This window comes from Argentina silus (assembly GCF_951799395.1).
Source record: "Argentina silus genome assembly, chromosome: 19".
NCBI classification, from domain to species: domain Eukaryota; kingdom Metazoa; phylum Chordata; class Actinopteri; order Argentiniformes; family Argentinidae; genus Argentina; species Argentina silus.
Genome location: NC_139673.1, coordinates 10,481,458 through 10,501,847, shown reverse-complemented (window position 1 = coordinate 10,501,847; position 20,390 = coordinate 10,481,458). Strand labels below are relative to the sequence as shown.

Genomic DNA, 20,390 nt, shown 5'->3' with positions numbered 1-20,390 from the left:
CGCACACACACGTCCCAATGTGTATCTCAGAGAAGACAATTCACTTCAAATGAAATATTTACATAACCATGTCATCATTAAACATGTGTTCATCAAACATAACCCAAAACAAACAGTAACAATGGTAAAACTTAAAATATGAAACCTAGAAAAAAAAGAAAGAAAAAAAAGAACCTAGTTTGGTGACGACGCTATATTCGAAGGTCGCATGACGTGACCACCATGGGTCATGGTGTCTTCAGCCTTGTTGCCCTGCAGGGCCTCTGCAGTCAGTCTGTCCTCCGGATAGAAGGGGGACAGGGTAGAGCAAGGCACCTCCATGGAGGGGAAAGCAAGGTGGAGTGGGCCTCCTTCACAGATACTGGGCTCGATGACGTTCATTTGGCCCCACACCAAAATGCGTGAGCACCTTTTAGGCATTCCCATAGGAATATTTAGAAAAAAAAACCTACATGAGAAAATGCACATTGCTCAATCCAGGTCCTCCAGACCTACGACCCTCCCCTTCCCTCCCCCAGCCCTGAAACCTTAACAGATCAGGGGTTGCCTTCATAAACCTGAACCCACTCTCTGATACCCCACCCCACCCCCTTACTCCCAACCCCCACCCTCAGTAGTGTCAACATGTCTGTCCAGTGGTCTAGTTAGGTGGGAGTGGGGCGGGGGGTCAGGCCTGGAATCTCCAGCCTGGGGCCTTGAGCTTGGGTAATGGTGTCAGTCTACAGGTAGAGGGCTTGTTTACGTTGCCTCTCCTGGGGGGGGTCCTCCTGCTCCTGGCTCTTGTTCCAGCCCTTCAGGCCCTCCGGCAGGGAGATGTCCTCGTCCAAGCTCCCCGTCTCCTCCACAAAATCCTCGTAGGTGGACTTCTCCTCGAACGGACGAGGTCCCAGCAGCTCCAACATGTCCGCCTTGTCCAGGACCTCCTTGTCCAGTAGACGCTTCCCCACCTAGGACAAGCAGGTGACTGGGGGTTAGTACCGAGGAAACCTCTTCATCATCTCCGTCTTTAAATCCTCATACATCGTTACATCTCTGTGCCCCCCCCCTTCCAAACACTATTCCTCAATTCCTCCCTGCATCCCACTTTACTCTCTCTCCCTCTTTCTCTACATCTGCCCCTCCCTTTTCTCTCAGTCCCCCCCCCCCCCAAATCTCCCTCCCTTCTCCACCCCAGTCCGTTCTCACCTTCTCCACCAGTTCTCTCTTATCGGTGATGAGTGTGTGCGTGTGTTGGAAGGCGCTGTTGATGAGCGAGCGGACCTCCTGGTCGATGAGCTGGGCCGTGGGCTCGCTGTAAGGCTTCTCTACCACCACGTCACCCTGCCGGGGGAGGTCAAAGGACACCTGGCCCACCGCATCGCTGAACCCAAACTGCACCACCTGAAACACAGACCGAGACGGTCAGTTCAAAAGAGAGAACGGTAAAGGCAGGGAGAGGTAGGAGTCTGTGGGAGAAAAAGCTGTGTGCGTACAGAGTAAGTGAGTTGTAAAGTGAGGTGATTACCTAAAGACGATTGTGTGTGTTTGTATGTCTGTCGGTGATAAGGTGCGTTTGTTTACCCGTGGTGACCCGAGGGCACACTGTGATAACACAGATGATTGTGTATGTGTGTGTGTGTGTGTGTGTGTATATATGAACATGTAGGGCAGGGATACGGTGTGGTAGGTAGTGTACCTGTGCGTAGGCAGACTGTGTGACCTTCCGGAGGTCATCCTGCGCCCCCGTCGTGATCCGGCCGAAGAAGACCTGCTCGGCCACCCGTCCCCCCAGCATCATACACATCCTGTCAAACAGCTGCTCCCGCGTGAACAGGAACTGCTCCTTAGGGAGGTACTGTGCGTAGCCCAAACCCTTCCCCCGGGGGATGATCGAGACCTGGGACAGGATATGACACGCACAGGTCAGAGTCAAGGTGGCAGAGCAGAGGAGCAGCAGGAGAGGAGGAGGAAGAGAGATGGGGAGGGGAGGGGAGAGGATGGGGGGGGGGGGGGCAGCAGCGTACCTTGAGCAGAGGGTCTGCGTGCTCCAGGAACCAGCCCACCACAGCATGGCCAGCCTCGTGGTAGGCTACGGTGGTCTTCTCTAGAGGTTGCAGGACCTGGGTCACCTTCTCCAGTCCTGAGAGGAACAGAGGACACGGTTACAACCTAGCTCGCTGTGTGTGTGTGTGTGTGTGTGTGTGTGTGTGTGCGTGTGTGCGTGTAAGACAGCATGAGTTCCTGTGTTGAGGTGGGAGTTTGGGATACAGGATGCAGGGTGGTCATGTGAGTCGAGAGAGGCATTTAACGGTTCCACATTCGACGTCATGCCAACCCCATCATCAGTCTGAGGGTTCAAAAATGACCTCCCCTTGTCTTTGACCCCAGCCGTGACTTACCTCCAATGACCCTCTCGATGGCCCGTTCAAAGTGCTTGGCGTTGATACTCTGGTTGAGGTAGCGTGCTGCTATCAAAGCAGCCTCGTTGCACACATTGGCGATGTCAGCTCCTGGAACACACAGCCAAGACCATGGGATCAGCAACACAGTGATAGCACACACATCTCATCCCAAACCCCATAGACATACACACCTAGACCGGAATATCACCTCATCACACCCACGCACGCACCCACATAATGGGTGACAATGGATGTATTATTAGAGAACACCCACTTTTTACCCCTCCTTTCCTACACTTATCAATGGAATTACTGTTAGTGTCTAATGGTAAGTCATGTCATAAGTCTAGCTCTCTCTAAGTGAATACCGTAGACATAGATCATCCAGAACCTCTCTAATGTTTCCCCTCCACACACACACACACACACACACACACACACACACACACACACACACACACACACACACACACACACACACACACACGCACACGCGCACACACACTGCTCACCAGTGAAGCCAGGTGTGAGAGCAGCTAGTTTCCTGGCCAAGGCCTCAGCGTCTATACTGGAGTCCAGCTTCAGAGGTCTCAGGTGCACCTTAAAGATGGACGCCCGGCCCTTAATGTCTGGTGGACCTGGAGAGGAAGAGAAAGGGAGACAGACATGAGGAACTTGACAGTCAAATCCACTTGAATGATTGACCCATTTATCCATGTGTCAGGGAAGAGGGAGGAGTAGGGGAAGGAGGAGGACATAACATCACAAAAAGAGAGGCAGAGCAAGAGGCACGGACAGGAAAAAAAAGAGGAAGACAAAGTTTAACAGGGTGAAAGTAATAGAGAGTGATTGAAGAGGGTGGGGACAGAGAGAGAGAGAAACTTGTTTCCCTGCAGTGAGAGGGGGAGCAGCGTGCATCCCTAACTGCATACCCGGGTTACATAACCCTTCTGTTTATAGACGCCCAGCCTCTCACTCACTCTCTATTTTCCATGACGGAGAGGAATGCAGAGCAGCCTACCATTGTACACAGCCCATTGGGAACAGCGGGGGGAAATATACATAAATAATATATATATATATATATATATATATATATATATTACCATTATATATATAAACCATCTCAGCCAAGAGTACAGTGAACAAACTTCTGGCTGCAGACATAACATGTTACCTACAGCACTGGCACAATAAATCTGACCACCGGTGGGACTGATGAGGCATTAGGAGACTGATGAGGATTGAAGGCCCATCTCTTCAGGCTACATCTTAACTGTCCCTCCTAAAGACCTCTTCATCCCCACTACCCCCCTGAACAAGTTTCTCTACTGTAAATAAATTAACAAAAATAAATAAATAAATATTCTCGCATTGACTGCCAATAGCCCCTGGTCCTAGCATAGATTACTTTTTGTTATGATGACTGATGGATAGATGATTCACTTACTTAGACAAATATATTTGTTGTAAGTCACTTTGGATAAAGGTGTCTGCTAAATGCCAAAAATGTAAATGCAGTTGCATTAGCTCTGATGAAAACCATAGGCAGGCAAGCAGGCTCTAATTTCACTGCTGTAAATGGGGTCATGGCAAATCCTGTAAACAGCTCCATGTGGTTTATCTTGCCGGGGGAAAATTGAGGTGGAAAAAAGCCTCTTATCGATGAATCTGGCTCTGTTATATTATTAACTCCATTAAATAGTGGCACCGTCTGGGGACTGGACAGTCTGATGTGCAGGCTGCGCTATACAGGGTCAGGCTGGATCCTCCTGGCTGTGGTTCTGGGGCTCAGGCAAAGGTCAGGGGAGGGTGGGGTGGGCGTACTGAACAGCACGGACTGCTGATGTCATGAGATATGCTGTTCGGCGCTGTAATCCCTCAATAGGCCAAGTTGGAGATTACTAATCCAATGACAGAGCAGAAAAGCTCATTCTGTTCCTAGGCTGCATTGGCCAGAGTGGCTTGGGGGTAGGCCAGTTTAGAGAGGAGACCCAAAACAATAACACCAGAGCATTGAAACCAAACAAAAATGACACAAATCCAGAGTACTCTCAACTGAGTTTTGCTTGGGTAGGTCTAGGCACAAAAATACCATTTAGGTAGTCTGTACTATAGAACCTACGACAAGACGCTGTCAATTAGCAGTATCTGTCTAAATAACAGATAATGTAAATACAGTCTGCCTCCCTGATCCAGGTAGACCATAAAGTACAGACACTGATAAGAAAATAAGCTGCCGTAGATATCAGGTACACGCAGTATCAGACAGGGGACGGGCTCATTGTAATTGCATGGAATGGGATGAGGAATTGTATACCATTATAATGAGCCCGTCCTCTGATTTCTACCTCCACTGGTATCATGTCCATATAGACCAGTGCCGAAAGGTACAGCTTCAGACAGACTCTATTCATAGCCACTGCTATAAATGATAGATAGTATCTACTGTACGCAGATCTGTAACAACGGGTGCAGTTTTAAGTGGACTAAGATGGGTCACAGTCCTCATGAAGACTACCGTACCTATGTAGATCTGTCTGTCGAAGCGGCCGGGTCTCATCAAAGCTGGGTCCAGGATGTCGGGTCGGTTGGTGCCAGCCAACACGACCACATTGGTGCTGGTGTTGAACCCTGCAGGGACAAAGAGAGGGCTGCTGCTGAGATTCTAGGTTCTAGATTCTAGGTAGGTAGTAACCCATAATATAAACAGGACTCTGAACTGTGGCTTATTATCTTAAATGTGAACAATTTATTGAGTGTGTCAATGGAAATACTTTTGTACTGTATCTCGATACTGTAGCGATAGAGAGATATCATTTGACCTACCGTCCATCTCCACTAGGAGCTGGTTGAGCGTGTTCTCCTGCTCGCTCTGTCCCCCAAAGTTCCCTTTGCCTCTCTTCCTGCCCACAGCGTCAATCTCATCGATGAAGAGGATGCAGGGAGCGTTCTTACGGGCCATGGCAAACATGTCTCTCACCTGGGATAGGAGACAGGGAAAATAAAAAATGAAACGATATATAATGTACAATTCAAGCGCATCAAAGTATCAAAAATAAACCTCAACAAAGTCGTTATGAGCGTTTACAGACACATATATCTACGGCTTCACTCCCGCACAGGAGAGAAGCACGTACGTGTCCTCCAACAGAGCTCTGTGTCAATATTTTGAGTGGAAAAACAAACACAACCGGAATGTGCTGTGTAATCCACACAGATTAACGGTCCTTGTTCCTCTCCAGTGCACTACTGACCCTGGCTGGACCCACGCCAACAAACATCTCCTGGAACTCGGATCCGTTGACAGTGATGAAGGGGACGTTGGCCTCTCCGGCCGTGGCCTTCGCCAGCAGGGTCTTCCCTGTTCCCGGAGGCCCTGACAGTACTGCACCCTGGGAAGCACATGGTGACCAGTGTTACCGCAAGACGCTGTTGTTGTTGTGAACTTGTGCAGGTTAAAATACTGAGGTGACTGAGAGCATATGATATAAAGCACTCATCTCATCATACTAGGAAGATCAAAATAATCAAACTTCTAAGCATTTCTACTAACATTATTATAAATAAGTATGTTATATTTTGGAGTATCTCTTAAGTATCTTTCATAGCACTGGTGTGGCAGACTGTTACCTTGGGGATCTTGGCCCCCAGATCCTGATACTGCTGGGGGTTCTTCAGGAAGTTGACAAACTCAAGGATCTCCAATTTAGCCTCCTCGCAGCCAGCCACATCCTTAAACCTCACGTCGATGTTGTCCTTCATGATCTTGGCTTTGGATTCGCTCATGCTGAAGGGGTTGGCCCGCCCACCGCCCCCGCGACCTCCAGTCATTGGCCCCCGACGCATGGTGAAAAGCAGGAAGCCAACCAGCAGCAAGGTTGGAAGAATGCTCATTAGGAACGTCCTAGACAGAGAGAGAGAGATGAGAGAGGTTCCATTAGGCCATTAGCTCAAACAGGACAATCAATATTTCTTATGCCAGTGAGACTTACAGAGAAGACATTCAAATGAGCTCCACAGCCCTTAATCAGACCCACAGCGTTGATACCAGAACATTAAGGCTGGTTACATCACTGGAGCAGGCAGCGGGGGACTTCTGAGTGAGTCTCTTATCTACATATGCTTATCCATCCCCTCCATTGGCCTCGAACCCCTGGCTGTCGGTCTTACCCGTCACTCTCACTGCCGTAGAGCACGGGCACCCTGCGGGTGGAGGCCAGGCCCATCTCCTGCTGAGCCAGATCCAAGTTGCGCTCAAACGTGTCCACGCTGCCGATGTTGAACCACAGGTAACTCTGGGACACAGAGGGAGGAGGCCACGACGTTTAACACACTAGAAGCTGTTTGTGTTGCTCATAAAGAAACAACACACAGATACAGACAGAGAAGGTCATAACAGAACGTACCACGTCTGACGTGTTTGCTCCCGGCACTGGGATGACCCTCACGTACTGTTTGTTGACCACCTCCAGGCGTTCCACCTGTATTGTGAACCCATCATCGAAATGAGGAACCACAACATGACGGCGTCACATTCAAACATACAACAATGAGACAATCAACTCCAAGCGTGACGCAAGGCATCACCGGGCTCTCACCTGTCCTCCACCCAGGTAGAAATGCACAAACTCCTTCCAGGAGATCTCCTTTCCCGTCTCTCTGAAGTGCAGGTAGAGAAACACCGAGGCCATTCCGGCAACGCCGATCGCAACGTTCCGCAGAGTCTTCTCATCCCAGGGAATATCGCCCTGTCGGATTCAGAGAAAAGGGACATGAGAAGGCAGAGAAGGCAGGCAGCCTGGACACCAATACAGAGGTCCCTCTCATCCATGCACGGTCATTAGCCTATGACCCAGCTAGAGGAAACAGGCAGAGGCTGGGCTGGGCTCTGGCCACTGTCTGCCCTCTCATGCCAACTGTCAGCACCCATTAGCAGTATGATTGAAGGAGACTCTTTTGTCCTCTTACACAGCAGGCTTTCTAAATAGCAACCCAACAATTCAGCTTTCCCCTCACATCCATTACATAACAGGTTGTCAAAAAGGGTACTCAGTGATGTTGTTGTTGGTAGTGGCTCTTATCAGTGATGGGGAATGGAAAATCAAACATTGTTGACAATGCGTTGATGTGAAAAATATGGACATCTTGGTTATTTTGACATCTCATCGATAGTGAGCTGAAGCTTTGATGTTTTGAAATAGGGGACAAAGAACCAGACCTGGAAGCGTGTCCACCAGTCTGATTCCTCCTTCCTCCCTCCTCTCCCTCCGCCTTCTCCTCTGTTTGGTCCCCCTCCTCCACTGCCCTGGGACTCTGGCTCTTTGATCTTTTCATCTAAACACAGAGGAAATTAAATCATACACAAACTGACCACCTTTAAATAGCCTGTCAAGTCCCCTGTCTTTGATCAGTAGGCTTGGAAAGGCAAGCAGGATGTAACCTATGAAATCATTCATATTTTACCTCCTCTCTCTTCTGTTGATTTCTTGACTCCAGGGGTGTCTTCACTCTTTGGGAAAAACTTCTCAAACCCTGACGCAATTCGGAAAATAAACAAACACAAGGATTAGACAAAATGAAACTCTCAAATAAATGTGATATTTCCATGCTAATTTGACATCATCCCTAAACAGTGATTGGATGCATTAAAACATATTTTTGATACAGCAGACTATATGGTCACTGGAAGAATGAATTACCTCTTGGTGGTTTGGAACTGAGTACTCGAGTCAATGTGAAAGTGCATTGATTAAATCCCACGGGCTTCATTCGGATCAGTGCAGAGCTCTGTGAAGTGAATAGAGGATTGGATTAACACCAAGCTACCTGAAATGACATACATACTAAAGGCAACTGCAGGGGTACTGAAGTCCAGCACACCTGAGGCCATTGAGCACGCCATACATACAGATGACAAATCACCATGATATATAACCCAGAACTAATGGCAATCATTTAAATGAACAAACAACAACCTATAAACTATCAATATAAGTGTTGATTTGAGATGGCTGAAGGAAAAATGCTGCCGCTCTGGACCACGCCCCCTCCCTCAAGAACATATTATGAAAAGAATGAAGCAAAGAAAAGTTTCATTACTCAAGGACAGGTCTGTGACTCGACAGAATTGACTAAGATTCACTTGCTGTCTAGAACAGCATGCAACTGAGGACAATGCAATTGACGACTGCAAATGTTCATGCAACAGACTACGGCTCTGAGAACAGGATGTTCTTTGCAAGTTGTTGACAAGGTATGCAACCAAGTAATGCATTGAAATAGATATTTCTGAATTCACCCGTCTCTTTTCCTTTGTAAAAGTGCAATTCTCATTATTTCTGAGGATTTCAATAAAGGCCCATCGCTATTTTCAAGTGAATACACGCTCAAGTTGCAAAACAAACAAACAAACAAACCAACAACAAAAACACCCTACCCTTGCCAATGCGCCGCAGTACCGAAACGCTGCAGGAAAGGTTGAGCAACCTCTGCCCCATGCCTGCACGCCGCTCCGCAAGGGCCCAACTGTCACTGAAAGTAGCCCCATCATGCGAACCATATTTCGGCTGCAGCGGGCGAAGTATCCCCGCTTTTGTTGAGGTGGTTGGATTCCCGATCGTCACCAGTCACCAGCTGCGCATACACCGTCACTCCACTCCGGAGTGTGTGAGAGCCACAAGACCTACCTGATAGACGCCTGACATAAAGAAATATAGCAGCGAGCGTCAAAATACATGGCTGTTGTACTTTATGTATACACTTATTATCTAACATTCACATTTCAAGTATTATGGTGAAAATTGGCTATATATGAGTCAAGCATTTTAAGTTTAGAGTATTTTTTGGTCGTGCATATGTACAACCGCATCGGGTCCTGCAAAGGTCCAAGCTGTGTGCTTTGTGATTGGTCGACGTGTGTGGAGCGATAACAACACGATAACAGCTCTCTCGGCAACAAGAGACGCTTATGAAATCAACAAATATCACGTGTTTCCCCGATGTTCAGAACGGAGAACAATATTAGACCCCCTAAATGATAACTAGATTATAGTCTAAAATCTTGTCGTTTCACTACAACTGCCTACGTAAAATAATTCTTGCAGCCGTGACTGTATTATGGGGACTGCACAATACAGCCAAATCTAATCATGAATACACAACAGCACAACTTCAGAATTGATTAATACTTTATTCAGGCATTTCACATGATACTACAACTCATGTCTACTTGGATTTTCAGTTACACAGGAAACATCTATACTTCCATGTTATAATTTTACAGAGAGAAAAAAGTAAACCATCAATTCATGCTGAAAGATAACACAGCCAATACTCATTATTTTAAAACAAATAATCTTTTGGTAAATATTTACACTTTTATCATGTGCCCAGAGGTATCAATCAATAGCTTTCTCATCTCAGAAACAAATATGTGCTATACTTTGAGGCAGGCTGCAAACAACAGGCATACTTTAAAGTTCATTTAAATTCCTAGGTCAACATTGGGTAAATGCTGACACATTTGTTGTTCTAACTAGGTACAATATGTAAACTTAAGATATAGTTCACCAGGGCTTCATAAGCACCTAATCTCTCCTTCACTCTCTTATGCTCCTGACAATGTTTACATAGCTGTCCATGAGGGTTACATATTGTAATTCAGAAATATTAGTTTGAAATCTCCTTCGGATACTTGTGTTACTGTTTGTCTCCTCAGTGCTGCTCAGGTAAGTGCTTTAAACAGATTGTGTGGTCAAAGACAGAAATAAACATTTGTGTCATTCTCCCTCATGTAAAGTTCAATTTTACAACATTAGTGTTCCATACCTTGTGCCCATTGATAGAGGTACATTTGGAGAGCTATGACAGAACTAAAAATACCTGGCTTATTTTGTTATTCGTGTCATGCAAGTTAAGGCCTGGAGGTGAATGGCAGTTTTGTTAAATTGATTAGTTAGGATGAATTTGGATGGAAACACCTCCTTCTTCAGGGTAGTTTACGATATTACACTGTTAGAAATTAAGACAGTACTGTGGCATAATACCACACACACACACACACACACACACACACACACACACACACACACACACACAGACACACACACAGACACAGACACACAGACACAGACACACAGACACACACAGACACACACAGACACACACACTACTGGCTAAGTGTTGAGGGTGTGTTTCTGTGGGTTATACAGTGCAGCCAGTCTCAGAGTATGAGTTAAACACTACCAGATCATGTACAACTGCTTTTTTTCCAGAAGAGCCTCTAGTACCCTGCTACCATAACATAATGTACTGAACTGTAAAAAAAGAAGAAAAAAAAAAAAAAGACACTAAAAACAACCCCACAAAACAACAAAGAAAGAGAGAGAGAGAGAGAGATAGATAGATCAAGATGAAAAGCTAGGAAGAATGTTGGTGTCAGAATGTCTTGATAGTGTGATCCGCGACATCAGGCAAAGTGTCACGTTCCACTCCCACAGGTAGCCACGGTGACAGGGTCGGATCCGTTAGGGCTACGCGTCTTTCCCATCCAGCGGCTCGTCGACCTTGCGCTCCGTCATCCGGGCGCATCGTGGGCAAGTCGTGGAGTTGTCATAGTAACAGTCCCTAAAGACAGGAGAGGCCACACTTGACAAAATGGCGACATGCTAATCAATCAATCCATTTACTTCAAAGATTTACTTCAACAGTCTTGCTCATCGTTTACAGAGCGTATTATAATGAGGGTTAGCAGTATAGCTGCTGCTGTCGCATTGAGCAACCTCAGTTACACATGTGTAGCTACGCTCCTGTCCCCCAAATCTGTCAAACATGCAGTTTGAGGCGGTTTTGCAAGTAAGTAACTAAAATAACTAAAATAAAAGAGGTCTGTTTATTATAACACACTTGACATGTCATTTCAGGCTCCTACCAACCTATTCAGAGTGTGTTTTTTAGGTACATGGAGCTGCCCGTGATAAAACAGGGATCAAGTAGGGACCGGGACTGACCTGTGGAAGACAGCGGAGCATTCGTGGCACACAGAGGTGTGGCTGTCGAAGGGAAAGAGGATGTCTCCCTCCTTACACAGTTCACACACGAAGCCTTTGGCCTGGCACCGCTAGAGGCAGGACACAGAGGGAGGGAGAGAGGGAGGAGGTCAGACAGGGAGGAGGTCAAAACCGGGGGAGAGGGTCTCTACAGCTCCCCTGTCAGCTCTGCCATCTGGGGTTTCTCCTTTCTACCTCTTATCCCCCTATTTTCTGCTAGTATCAGTTCATTGTTTATGAGAAACGTCTTTAGGTAAACATTGGGCTTTTTTTTTTTCTTTTTCAGTTTTTTTTTTTTTTTTTATCCAAGAGAGTCCGTTTGTACGATAGGGGATGTGAAGCTCACCTCGCAGTCTAGTTTGATGTGCTTGGCGAAGGTGGTGTGGATCTCAGTAAGCGAGCAGCTGAGTCTGCCGCTGGAGATGTCAATCAAGTCCTGCAGCGAGTACATGTCGTCGTTCTCCACAAAGTGCTGCCGATCATGAAGCTGAAAGGGGAAGGAGGAGACAGAGGTATGGGGGGGGGGGGGGGGGGAAAGAGAGAGAGAGAGAGAGAGAGAGAGAGAGAGGAAAGTCAAAAGGGAACTTGATTTAACTCATTATGACACCATTTCTGGAACCAAAATATTCACATTATGAGATTTTTAACTAGCTGAGAATAACAACCATAGCTTTCCACAGAGTTGTGCTTTGAGTCCATTTAACCCTCCTCTGTAAACTTAACGTGGGACAAAGTTTTCTTTAGTTTTCTTTCTTTTATATTATATTGTCATGGGCACTGGTATCTAGTACTGTATTAGATACTCAATAAGGTGTTCTAATCTGGACTCATTCACAACATCAAGGGCAGGTCACTCTTCTGCCAAGCCCATTCTTTTTCCAGCATGTGTCTATTAATAAAGGGCCACAAGGTGGCGCTGTGGTTATACATACTGAGCACATACACATCCGGCATGACCGTAGCAAAATATTGGTTCTTCTAGGGTGGTCTTCCATTTAGATGTTTTTTTTTCAAGATCTTCAAAAAATAAACACACACAATTGGACTGGCATGTAATGTTATGTCATGGGGGTGCTGTGACGATGTCATGGGGGCGCTGTGACGATGCCATGGGGGTGCTGTGATGATGTCATGAGGGTGCTGTGATGTCATGGGGGTGCTGTGACGATGTCATGGGGGTGCTGTGACGATGTCATGGGGGTGCTGTGACGATGCCATGAGGGTGCTGTGATGATGTCATGGGGGTGCTATGATGATGCCATGGGGGTGTTGCTGACCTGCAGCAGTAGCCGGGCCTCCATGGCCTCCTTACAGGTGATGAAGTAGGGTTTCATCAGCAGGATGTCCTGGCGCAGCTTCTGCAGGAGGAACACACACACACAACTTGTCACTCTCAACCTGTCACACACACAACCTGTCACACACACAACCTGCCACACACGCAACCTGTCACTCTAAACTTGCCACACATACACAACCTGTCTCACACACAACCTGTCACACACACAACCTGTCACACACACACACAACCTGTCTCACACACACACAACCTGTCTCACACACACACAACCTGTCACTCTCTCAGGACAGCTGGAAGGTTTTATAGTGTAGTCTGGATCTCCTGCTTTAGCCCTTGGCAAAAGGCTCTAAACAATGACACAGAGGTAGGCTAGCTAATCCAGAGACAGACTGGCACCATAGGTGTTCTAATGAACATCATGACCGCCTTCTCCAAATAAGGGCAGGGACTTTTCTGGCCTTCCACTCTCCTTGAGGCCCCCCTCTACTGCCCCTCTGTCAGGGGAACAGCTGGCTCTCTCCCTCCCTCAGTGTTGTAATCCCTCACTACAAACACACTGGCACTAGCAAAAATGCTGACCAGTGGGAAACCCAGACAAAAGCCTGGTCCTCTCTATGACACAACCTGCGTAGCCTCTATTGTCTGTGTGTGTCTGCAGAAACTGGAATGGTCTGAAAACAAGTGAGTTCAGATGGAGGTTAAAGACAAGGTCAATCCTGACACACGCATCACATTTTCATATTAAAACTCTGACGGATGTCTTTTTGTCTCCGCCCCCACCCAGAGATCATTTCCACGTTAACTCATCCAGTGCCGAGGGTGAATAAAGTCACCCAAACTGTCAACATTCTAGAGTGCCACGGGTGACTTTAGTCACCAAAACTACACCGTAAATGATGCTTCATTTAATGTAGCCGATCAAAAGTATTGTTGCTAGGTAAATACCACAAACACGCTCTCGGTGGTGAGTGTTCCGGAATTCTTTGGCAGTTGGTGAGTTAAATCTGAGCCATTTCCTACATCCACCTAGAGCATCCATTTTGTCTGAGGCTTGGCACACCCACCCTGATCTCCACCAGCTCCTCCACAAAGTTGAAGAGCAGCGGGTTGACCTCCCTCAGCTTCAGCACGGGCCTGGGCATCATCAGCGCCAGGAAGCGCATAGAGGAGCGGCACACCTGCACAGGAGAAACACCACCATGTCAGAGCTTGGTCCTCTGTGGCTCAGTTGGTAGAGCATGGCATTAGGGTTTGATTCCCGCTGGGACCATATATACTGATAAATGTATGCACTCACTGCAATGTAAGTCGCTTTGGATAAAAGCGTCAGCTAAATGGCATATACATATACATATACATATATATATATATATATATATATATATGTATATGTATATATATATATATTATAGAGCTCAGACAGCACAGATGTAGCGACGCATTAAAACACTATGAGGTCTGCACATGAGTCATAAACCCACCCTCAGTCTAGATCGTGTATATTACCCAATCATGAGCTTGCTTCTTTAAAATGTTATTTTTTTGTGGCTGTCCCAATTTAAAAAAAAAATAATTTGGATAGAGATTGAAGAGAAAGACAGGAAAGTACGCTAAGGAGAAGAGGGTATGTCAGCAGGGCATGGGCTGGATTCTAACCCATGCCGACATGGGCATATGTGTGCACTGTATGGTCATGGTGCTAGACCACTGGACTACCCCCAGGCCACATGAGCTTGCTTCTTTAAGTGGTTTTAGATTGGGTACGATATCAACATTGTATTTTTCCATGACATCTCTCTCTCACCTTGCGGGGCTCAAACTCCCAGTTGTGGATGACGCGCGCTGGGATGACAGCCGTGTCGTTCCAGTGGCAGGTGCTACAGTAGTACTGGCCTGTGTAGTCACACTGCCTGGCCTCGCTAGGGACGCCCCCTACAGGACACATTAGCACAGCGCAACGTGAGTCTCACTGAGCGATAACACTGTACATACTGTACAACTCTGCCGTACACATAACTCTCTCTAACACACTCTTTAACACTAAAAGAGATACTACGAGATTTTCAAACAGCTTATTGAGGGGAGAGAAAAAAACAGGCGAAATGGGAGTGCCTTAAATTACCTAGCAGAGTAAAGTACCATCTATTCTATCAGCATACGGTGCCTGGGGATGACTTTAAGTGCCCTAATTTGGTTGTATCTCCAGGGAGACACACACCGTAATAACCATATGAGAAAAGAGCACTGATTTATCTTGGAGGCTGAGCCTTATGAGTCTATGAGAGGAGGTCAATGTCCTCCCAGCCATTGGCCCAAGCAAGAGTAGGGTACTTACTCATCTCATCTACAGATGTTGACTGGTTTATGTCGACACCGAGGTACTTTGCCAGGCCCATTGCCAGTGGATTACAGCTGGTATTAACTGGTATTTGGTGAGTTATCGAGGACACTTGAGCACACTCACTCAGGGCCACAGGTGTACGGCACTCGGCGCAGCGGTAGTCCTGCCGGTCGAGCCCGATCTCCGGGCAGATGCTGAGCTCGTACGCCGACTGATGGCTGACCTTTGACTTCACACAGGGCTTGGTGATTAGGTTCATGCACTTGCTATGGCAACGGTAGTAGCAACCTGTAAAAGAATGAAGAGACAGATAGAAGTTAAGCTATTTCATGGGTACAGTTGACCAATTCTGCTGTTTTGGACAAAAATAGAAATATCTGCTGTGAAGTGAATGTATTTAGTAGTTCATCGTTTTTGCTGCAACACATTTGTCAGGGGGTGATGTGAACAAAGACAGAAGAATGGAAAACCACAGGGAGGCAGCGTTGCTCAGCAACAGCTGTCTGGGCTCAGACTAAGTCAGGTCAGTCCTTTATGCTGTTCAGTTCTGGTTGCTTAGCGATGCTCTCTCTCTCTCTCACTTGTTTTTCCAAGTACAGTCACTCAGAGTGCTGAACAGTAAAAATATGCTGTAGGTGTCTGTGTGTGTGTGTGTGTGTGTCTGTGTGTGTGTGTGTGTGTGTCTCACCTGTGCAGGTGTACCAAGTCTGGATGAGACCCCAGATGATGGTGCTGCATTTGTCACATGTCTGTTTGACACTTTTGCTCTTCTCCTTGGAGAAGCGATGCTCCAATAGGACACTTAGATTTGGCTCGTCTTCCTCAGGGTCCTGTTGAGTGACAATGAGCTGAGCCAATTAAAACAGGGGGCAAAATGCACAACATTGTGTAACAGACCTATGCTGCAGTTTCTGGAATGCAGTACACTGCATCAGCAGGTCTTCTCCCATTCTCGTTCTCCTCTAGATACAAGATACATACACACTTCAGGCAATCACAGCACAAGCAATCTTCAGGAAATCACAGCACAACCAGACACCGCAGGAGCTACAGGGTAGTTTCACATGTTCTTTTATTTTTGTGGTGAGAAGAGACTCAACCAAAGCGAGAGTGTACTATAAAAGAGGAAACATGGACATGGAGACAAAAACAACAGTAGTGTTCAGGGATAGTGAATAATTCATGGCTTTCCTGCGCAAAAGAATACAAAGTTCATGTGCTCTGAGGAAAAAAGGTTGAGCATTGGATGAGGCCTTACGGAGGTACTGGAACTGGATACTGTATAAGATTGGCCACCTTCATCCCAAACCACCACCACCTAGTAGATAGTTTCTCCCCCAAAACTCCCCTCTTCCTCCCTCCAGCCTCCCCCGTACCCACCTTGAGCTCCTGTAGTTTGAGGCGTAGGTGAATGAGTTTGACCACAGTGTCCTTCTGTCTCTCTGAGTGTTCCGGAAGCTCCAGGATCAGCCTCTTACATTCCTCTATGGCCATCTTCAGCTGCTCAATGTCTGATGCTACAAACGACCCCTGCACCGGGAGATACAGTAAAAAAACGCACAAACACATATAAGTACATATCGGCAGACACAAAGGCGCGCACACACACAGCAATAAGAAGGACTATTATACTAGTCTACTAGACTATTAGACTTTAGACTCTAATAGACTTCTAGTCTATTAGACTAGAAGACTATTAAAGACTAAGTCTATAAGAAGACTATACTTCTGACAATTTCTGAATACTCATAGACTCTCCCTGAAGGTTCAACATGCTCGATCAGTCAGAGGTTTCACTAGCATCCAAAATGGTGGTTTGAAGACAGTACTCACCACAGGTCTAGAGAAATGGTCCTCTGCCAGACCAAGGTCCATGGCCCGGTCGGAACTCTGGGTTCTGGTCTCGGAAGAGAACAGCTCAGCTCTCACCTCTGAGAAGAAAGGGACGGGGAGTAAGCATTGTTCTCTCTCACACACACACACACACACACACACAGACACACACTCTTTAACCTTGCACATGACTGTACAGACGCAGACAAATACCATACTTTCTACTGTACTTTCTCAAAGGACACCCCCCCCCCGTTGAGCAGGATAAGAAGTCATAAGTCACAGTCTTTGTCCACATGTGTGCTGCTTAACACAGACCACCAAGAGAGACATGGCTAAACCATTGCATTTGAAGTGCTAAAGGTTGTTAACATACAGCAGCCTGATGACATCTAAACAGGAATGATTAACACTAAAGGCTGAGTCAAACGCATTGATTGTGTGTGTGTGTGTGTGTGTGTGTGTGTGTGTGTGTGTGTGTGTGTGGGCCAGATGTCAGCTGCCTGATCCTTAAGGCTATTGCCCCATCACCAAAGATCTCTCATAGAACATGACAACAATGATTTGGAAAAAAACTGAATACTTCCAAAGAGCCAACATGTCTAGTGCAATGACAGCTGGCATCTTCATCTCTGAAACTAACCCAAATACAATAATCCTGTGTTTTGAATCGGATCACACAAATCAGAGACAATCTGACAATCAGACACGCTGAGATCTTCTTGATTCAGCTCATACCATATTTCAACTTCAACAGCAGAGGGTGTTTCTTTCTGACAGAAAATCAAAGGGAGCGCTGGAGTCCTGGGGATGTGTGAAGGCTGGTAGCTGATCAAATATTTACGGTCTTTTCCAGGATTCAGAGAGAAAATTCAAGCCGTTTCGCGTGGTGCTCGACCAAGGTGCTGAGTGCCAGATTAAGGCTCGCCTCTTTGATGCTCTAAGCTTCTACATCCCCAACAGACACCCCTTACAAAAGGCTGCTTCCCACAGCTGGTCACGAGTTAAACCGTTTGCCTGGAAGCAACGCCTCGACACAAAAAGAGAACGATCAATTACAGATCCTCAGGGACACCGATTTCCCACCAATCATCATCGGGAAAAAACTATTTAGAAAAGACAGAGACACTTCATTACAGATGCTGTTACTGTCCATTAGCTGTGGATATTAAACCCAGGCAATAATAAAAGCTTTTGAGGTAACGAACAAGCTGCGATTTCCAGCGATCTCTTAACCAAAACACTGAACGCATTAGTCACGGCAACAGGTTTACTCTCCAGCTGAACCAAGTAAAAAGCAATGAGCCTCGGCCTGTATTTCTGTTACCTGCGTACACCTCGCAGGACAGCATGATGGTGTGAGACAGGATTTCCTGCCGCTGGCTGGAAAGAATAGACGGGGAGGTTGCACACAAGGTGTAACTCTGCAGCTTCCAGTGAACTGAGCTAGGCTGAGTGTGTTCTGGGTTAGCCCTCTTTTTATCACAATGACCCAACTCACAGATGGCGGTCATAACCAGATCCTCAGGCAATGGCATACAATTACAGGAAATGGTCTAAACCACAGCAGCAGCTCCTCCTCCTCCTCCTCCTACTCCTCAGTTCAGTGCTCCTGTCTCAGTTCCTCCGTGTACTTGTATCCCCCAAACACATATCCGGGGTCAGTTGTTGTGGATTAGCTAAGAATGGTTATGGTTGTGGGTAGAGGAAGGAGGCCTGTTCCTGAATCAGCTGTAAAAGGCCAGTAAAGAACAGGAGTGTTCCTCTTTCAATCTATGCAATCATCCTGCGTGCTCTACTCTAACCCTACCCAAACATTTGTACCTCTCAAACACCCCTAGAGGAAGGAGCTGCATCGTCTGGAACTCGGAGGGTGCAGCTCGAGTCCTGCAGACGTAGGGTAGGCAGCACAGACAGTGGCTTCAGACACCACCCACACTACTCAACTGATCCATCTTCATACTGTATACTCAGAGGGATGCAACGAGAGACCGCGGCAATGTCATCAGCTTCTATTCTATCCACTTTTCAGACAGCCACTTGCTGAAACGAGGAAGCACACACAAAGCCTCAGCACTACATGGTCTCTGTCTCTCTCCTCCTCACATATGCTTCACACTGCCGCCAAACTGTATGTATCCATTCATTTTCTACTGCACAGCATCTGCTGCATTGTGATCACTTGCACTGTAAAGTAGCCTATGCTGTAAAAAAACATCCTTATGGTCAGATGTAAACAAGGGCTCACTGTTTAGTACTGTAACTAATAGATTGCATTAACTACTCCTCTTAACAAGATAAAAGGATAACAGGGTAGACTGGGTTTCCACTGTTCTAGACAGTGTCTGTGACCAAACTGAACTGCCTGACTCGAAATAGGGGGTTTTGGAGCGCTCACCATGCCTCGGGGGAGTCTTACCCCCTGCGGGGCCGTCCTCCTCTGCCCGGTCGAAAGGGTTGAGCCGGCATTGGCGAAAATTGGCGAGTCTCTCATCATATTCCACCTCCATGGCAACATCTGTGAAGAACACACACACACAAAGTTACAATCACAATCACACACAATACATGCACAGCTACTGTACCCTCTTTACCTGACATAGAGGAGTGAAGGAGAGGGGGATGGACACTAACACATGACACTCCCTCAAGGACAGAGGGATTGTTTTCTTTAAGTCAATACTGCTGTTTATAGCTGAGTGTTGCTCTTCCCAGATCGTATTGATTGATGTTATGACGACAGGCAGACAGATACATAGGTCGGACTTGGTATCCCTGCAATGTTGACATCTTACGATGACTTGATGCATGCATTGGGTATTTGTATTTCAGAGATCAAGACAGCAAGCAACTGTGACAGTTTGACACTGCCCATATTGATGCTAGCGAGCTAGTCAAAAGAGGCAGCAGCGTGCAGATATGCCATGTCACTGATAATGTAAAGAAAAAACAAAAAAACAAGGTTGTTAGCTAGTCTGTCATTATAAAACCATAAAATCATCCACCGAAGTGCGCTACCAAAAACAGCTGACAAATTAGCTAGTGGTAGCAGCAGAGAGCAGCAAGCACTCGTAGCAGCAGCTAGCTATTTTCTCGCTAGCTACATTGCATTAGTAGCTAACGTTAATAAACAAAACGAGCTTACCCCATCAAACCAACAAAGATGTGTTCGGATATCCTCCGTGTAGGGTAGATATTAGACCCTCTGAACGTGTGCTTTCGAAAGATCGCCTGCTATTGCCTGCATGTTGTTGACATTGTCGTCACATCAGCATCACGGTTTTTCACTGGAAATGTTTGTTTTAACTAGATGTGTCAACGCAAGAATACTGCTCACTACTGACACCTAGTGTGCCGTCCAGAAAACAACTATGAAGCAACAATTTTACAGTCCAAGTCTTGAGTCATGTTCATGACTGAGGTTTTGTTTCGATTTGTTGCACACATTATAAATGCACCATGAGGCTTCATTAGATAGGCCTACT

At 46.5% G+C, this 20,390-nt stretch overlaps 2 protein-coding genes across 2 annotated transcripts; both read right to left on the bottom strand.

Moving 5' to 3' along the window:
• Window positions 1–622: 622 nt before the first annotated feature.
• LOC310820001 (mitochondrial inner membrane m-AAA protease component AFG3L1-like) lies at window positions 623–8,979 on the bottom strand. Its single transcript, XM_083691460.1, has 17 exons — window positions 8,821–8,979; window positions 8,084–8,171; window positions 7,848–7,916; window positions 7,603–7,718; window positions 6,983–7,132; window positions 6,791–6,865; window positions 6,555–6,679; window positions 6,015–6,288; window positions 5,639–5,776; window positions 5,211–5,364; window positions 4,908–5,015; window positions 2,894–3,019; window positions 2,379–2,489; window positions 2,004–2,119; window positions 1,676–1,876; window positions 1,186–1,380; window positions 623–947 (listed from the first exon to the last, which is right to left on the bottom strand). The coding sequence occupies exons 1-17, from the start codon at window positions 8,941–8,943 to the stop codon at window positions 720–722; spliced, it is 2,397 nt and encodes a 798-aa protein (XP_083547586.1). The 5' UTR covers window positions 8,944–8,979; the 3' UTR covers window positions 623–719.
• A 574-nt stretch (window positions 8,980–9,553) lies between these two features.
• def8 (differentially expressed in FDCP 8 homolog) lies at window positions 9,554–20,185 on the bottom strand. Its single transcript, XM_083691462.1, has 12 exons — window positions 20,051–20,185; window positions 19,304–19,423; window positions 16,906–17,003; window positions 16,453–16,602; window positions 15,761–15,902; window positions 15,196–15,360; window positions 14,536–14,663; window positions 13,796–13,909; window positions 12,709–12,789; window positions 11,778–11,918; window positions 11,393–11,502; window positions 9,554–11,009 (listed from the first exon to the last, which is right to left on the bottom strand). The coding sequence occupies exons 2-12, from the start codon at window positions 19,413–19,415 to the stop codon at window positions 10,916–10,918; spliced, it is 1,335 nt and encodes a 444-aa protein (XP_083547588.1). The 5' UTR covers window positions 19,416–19,423; window positions 20,051–20,185; the 3' UTR covers window positions 9,554–10,915.
• Window positions 20,186–20,390: the final 205 nt, after the last annotated feature.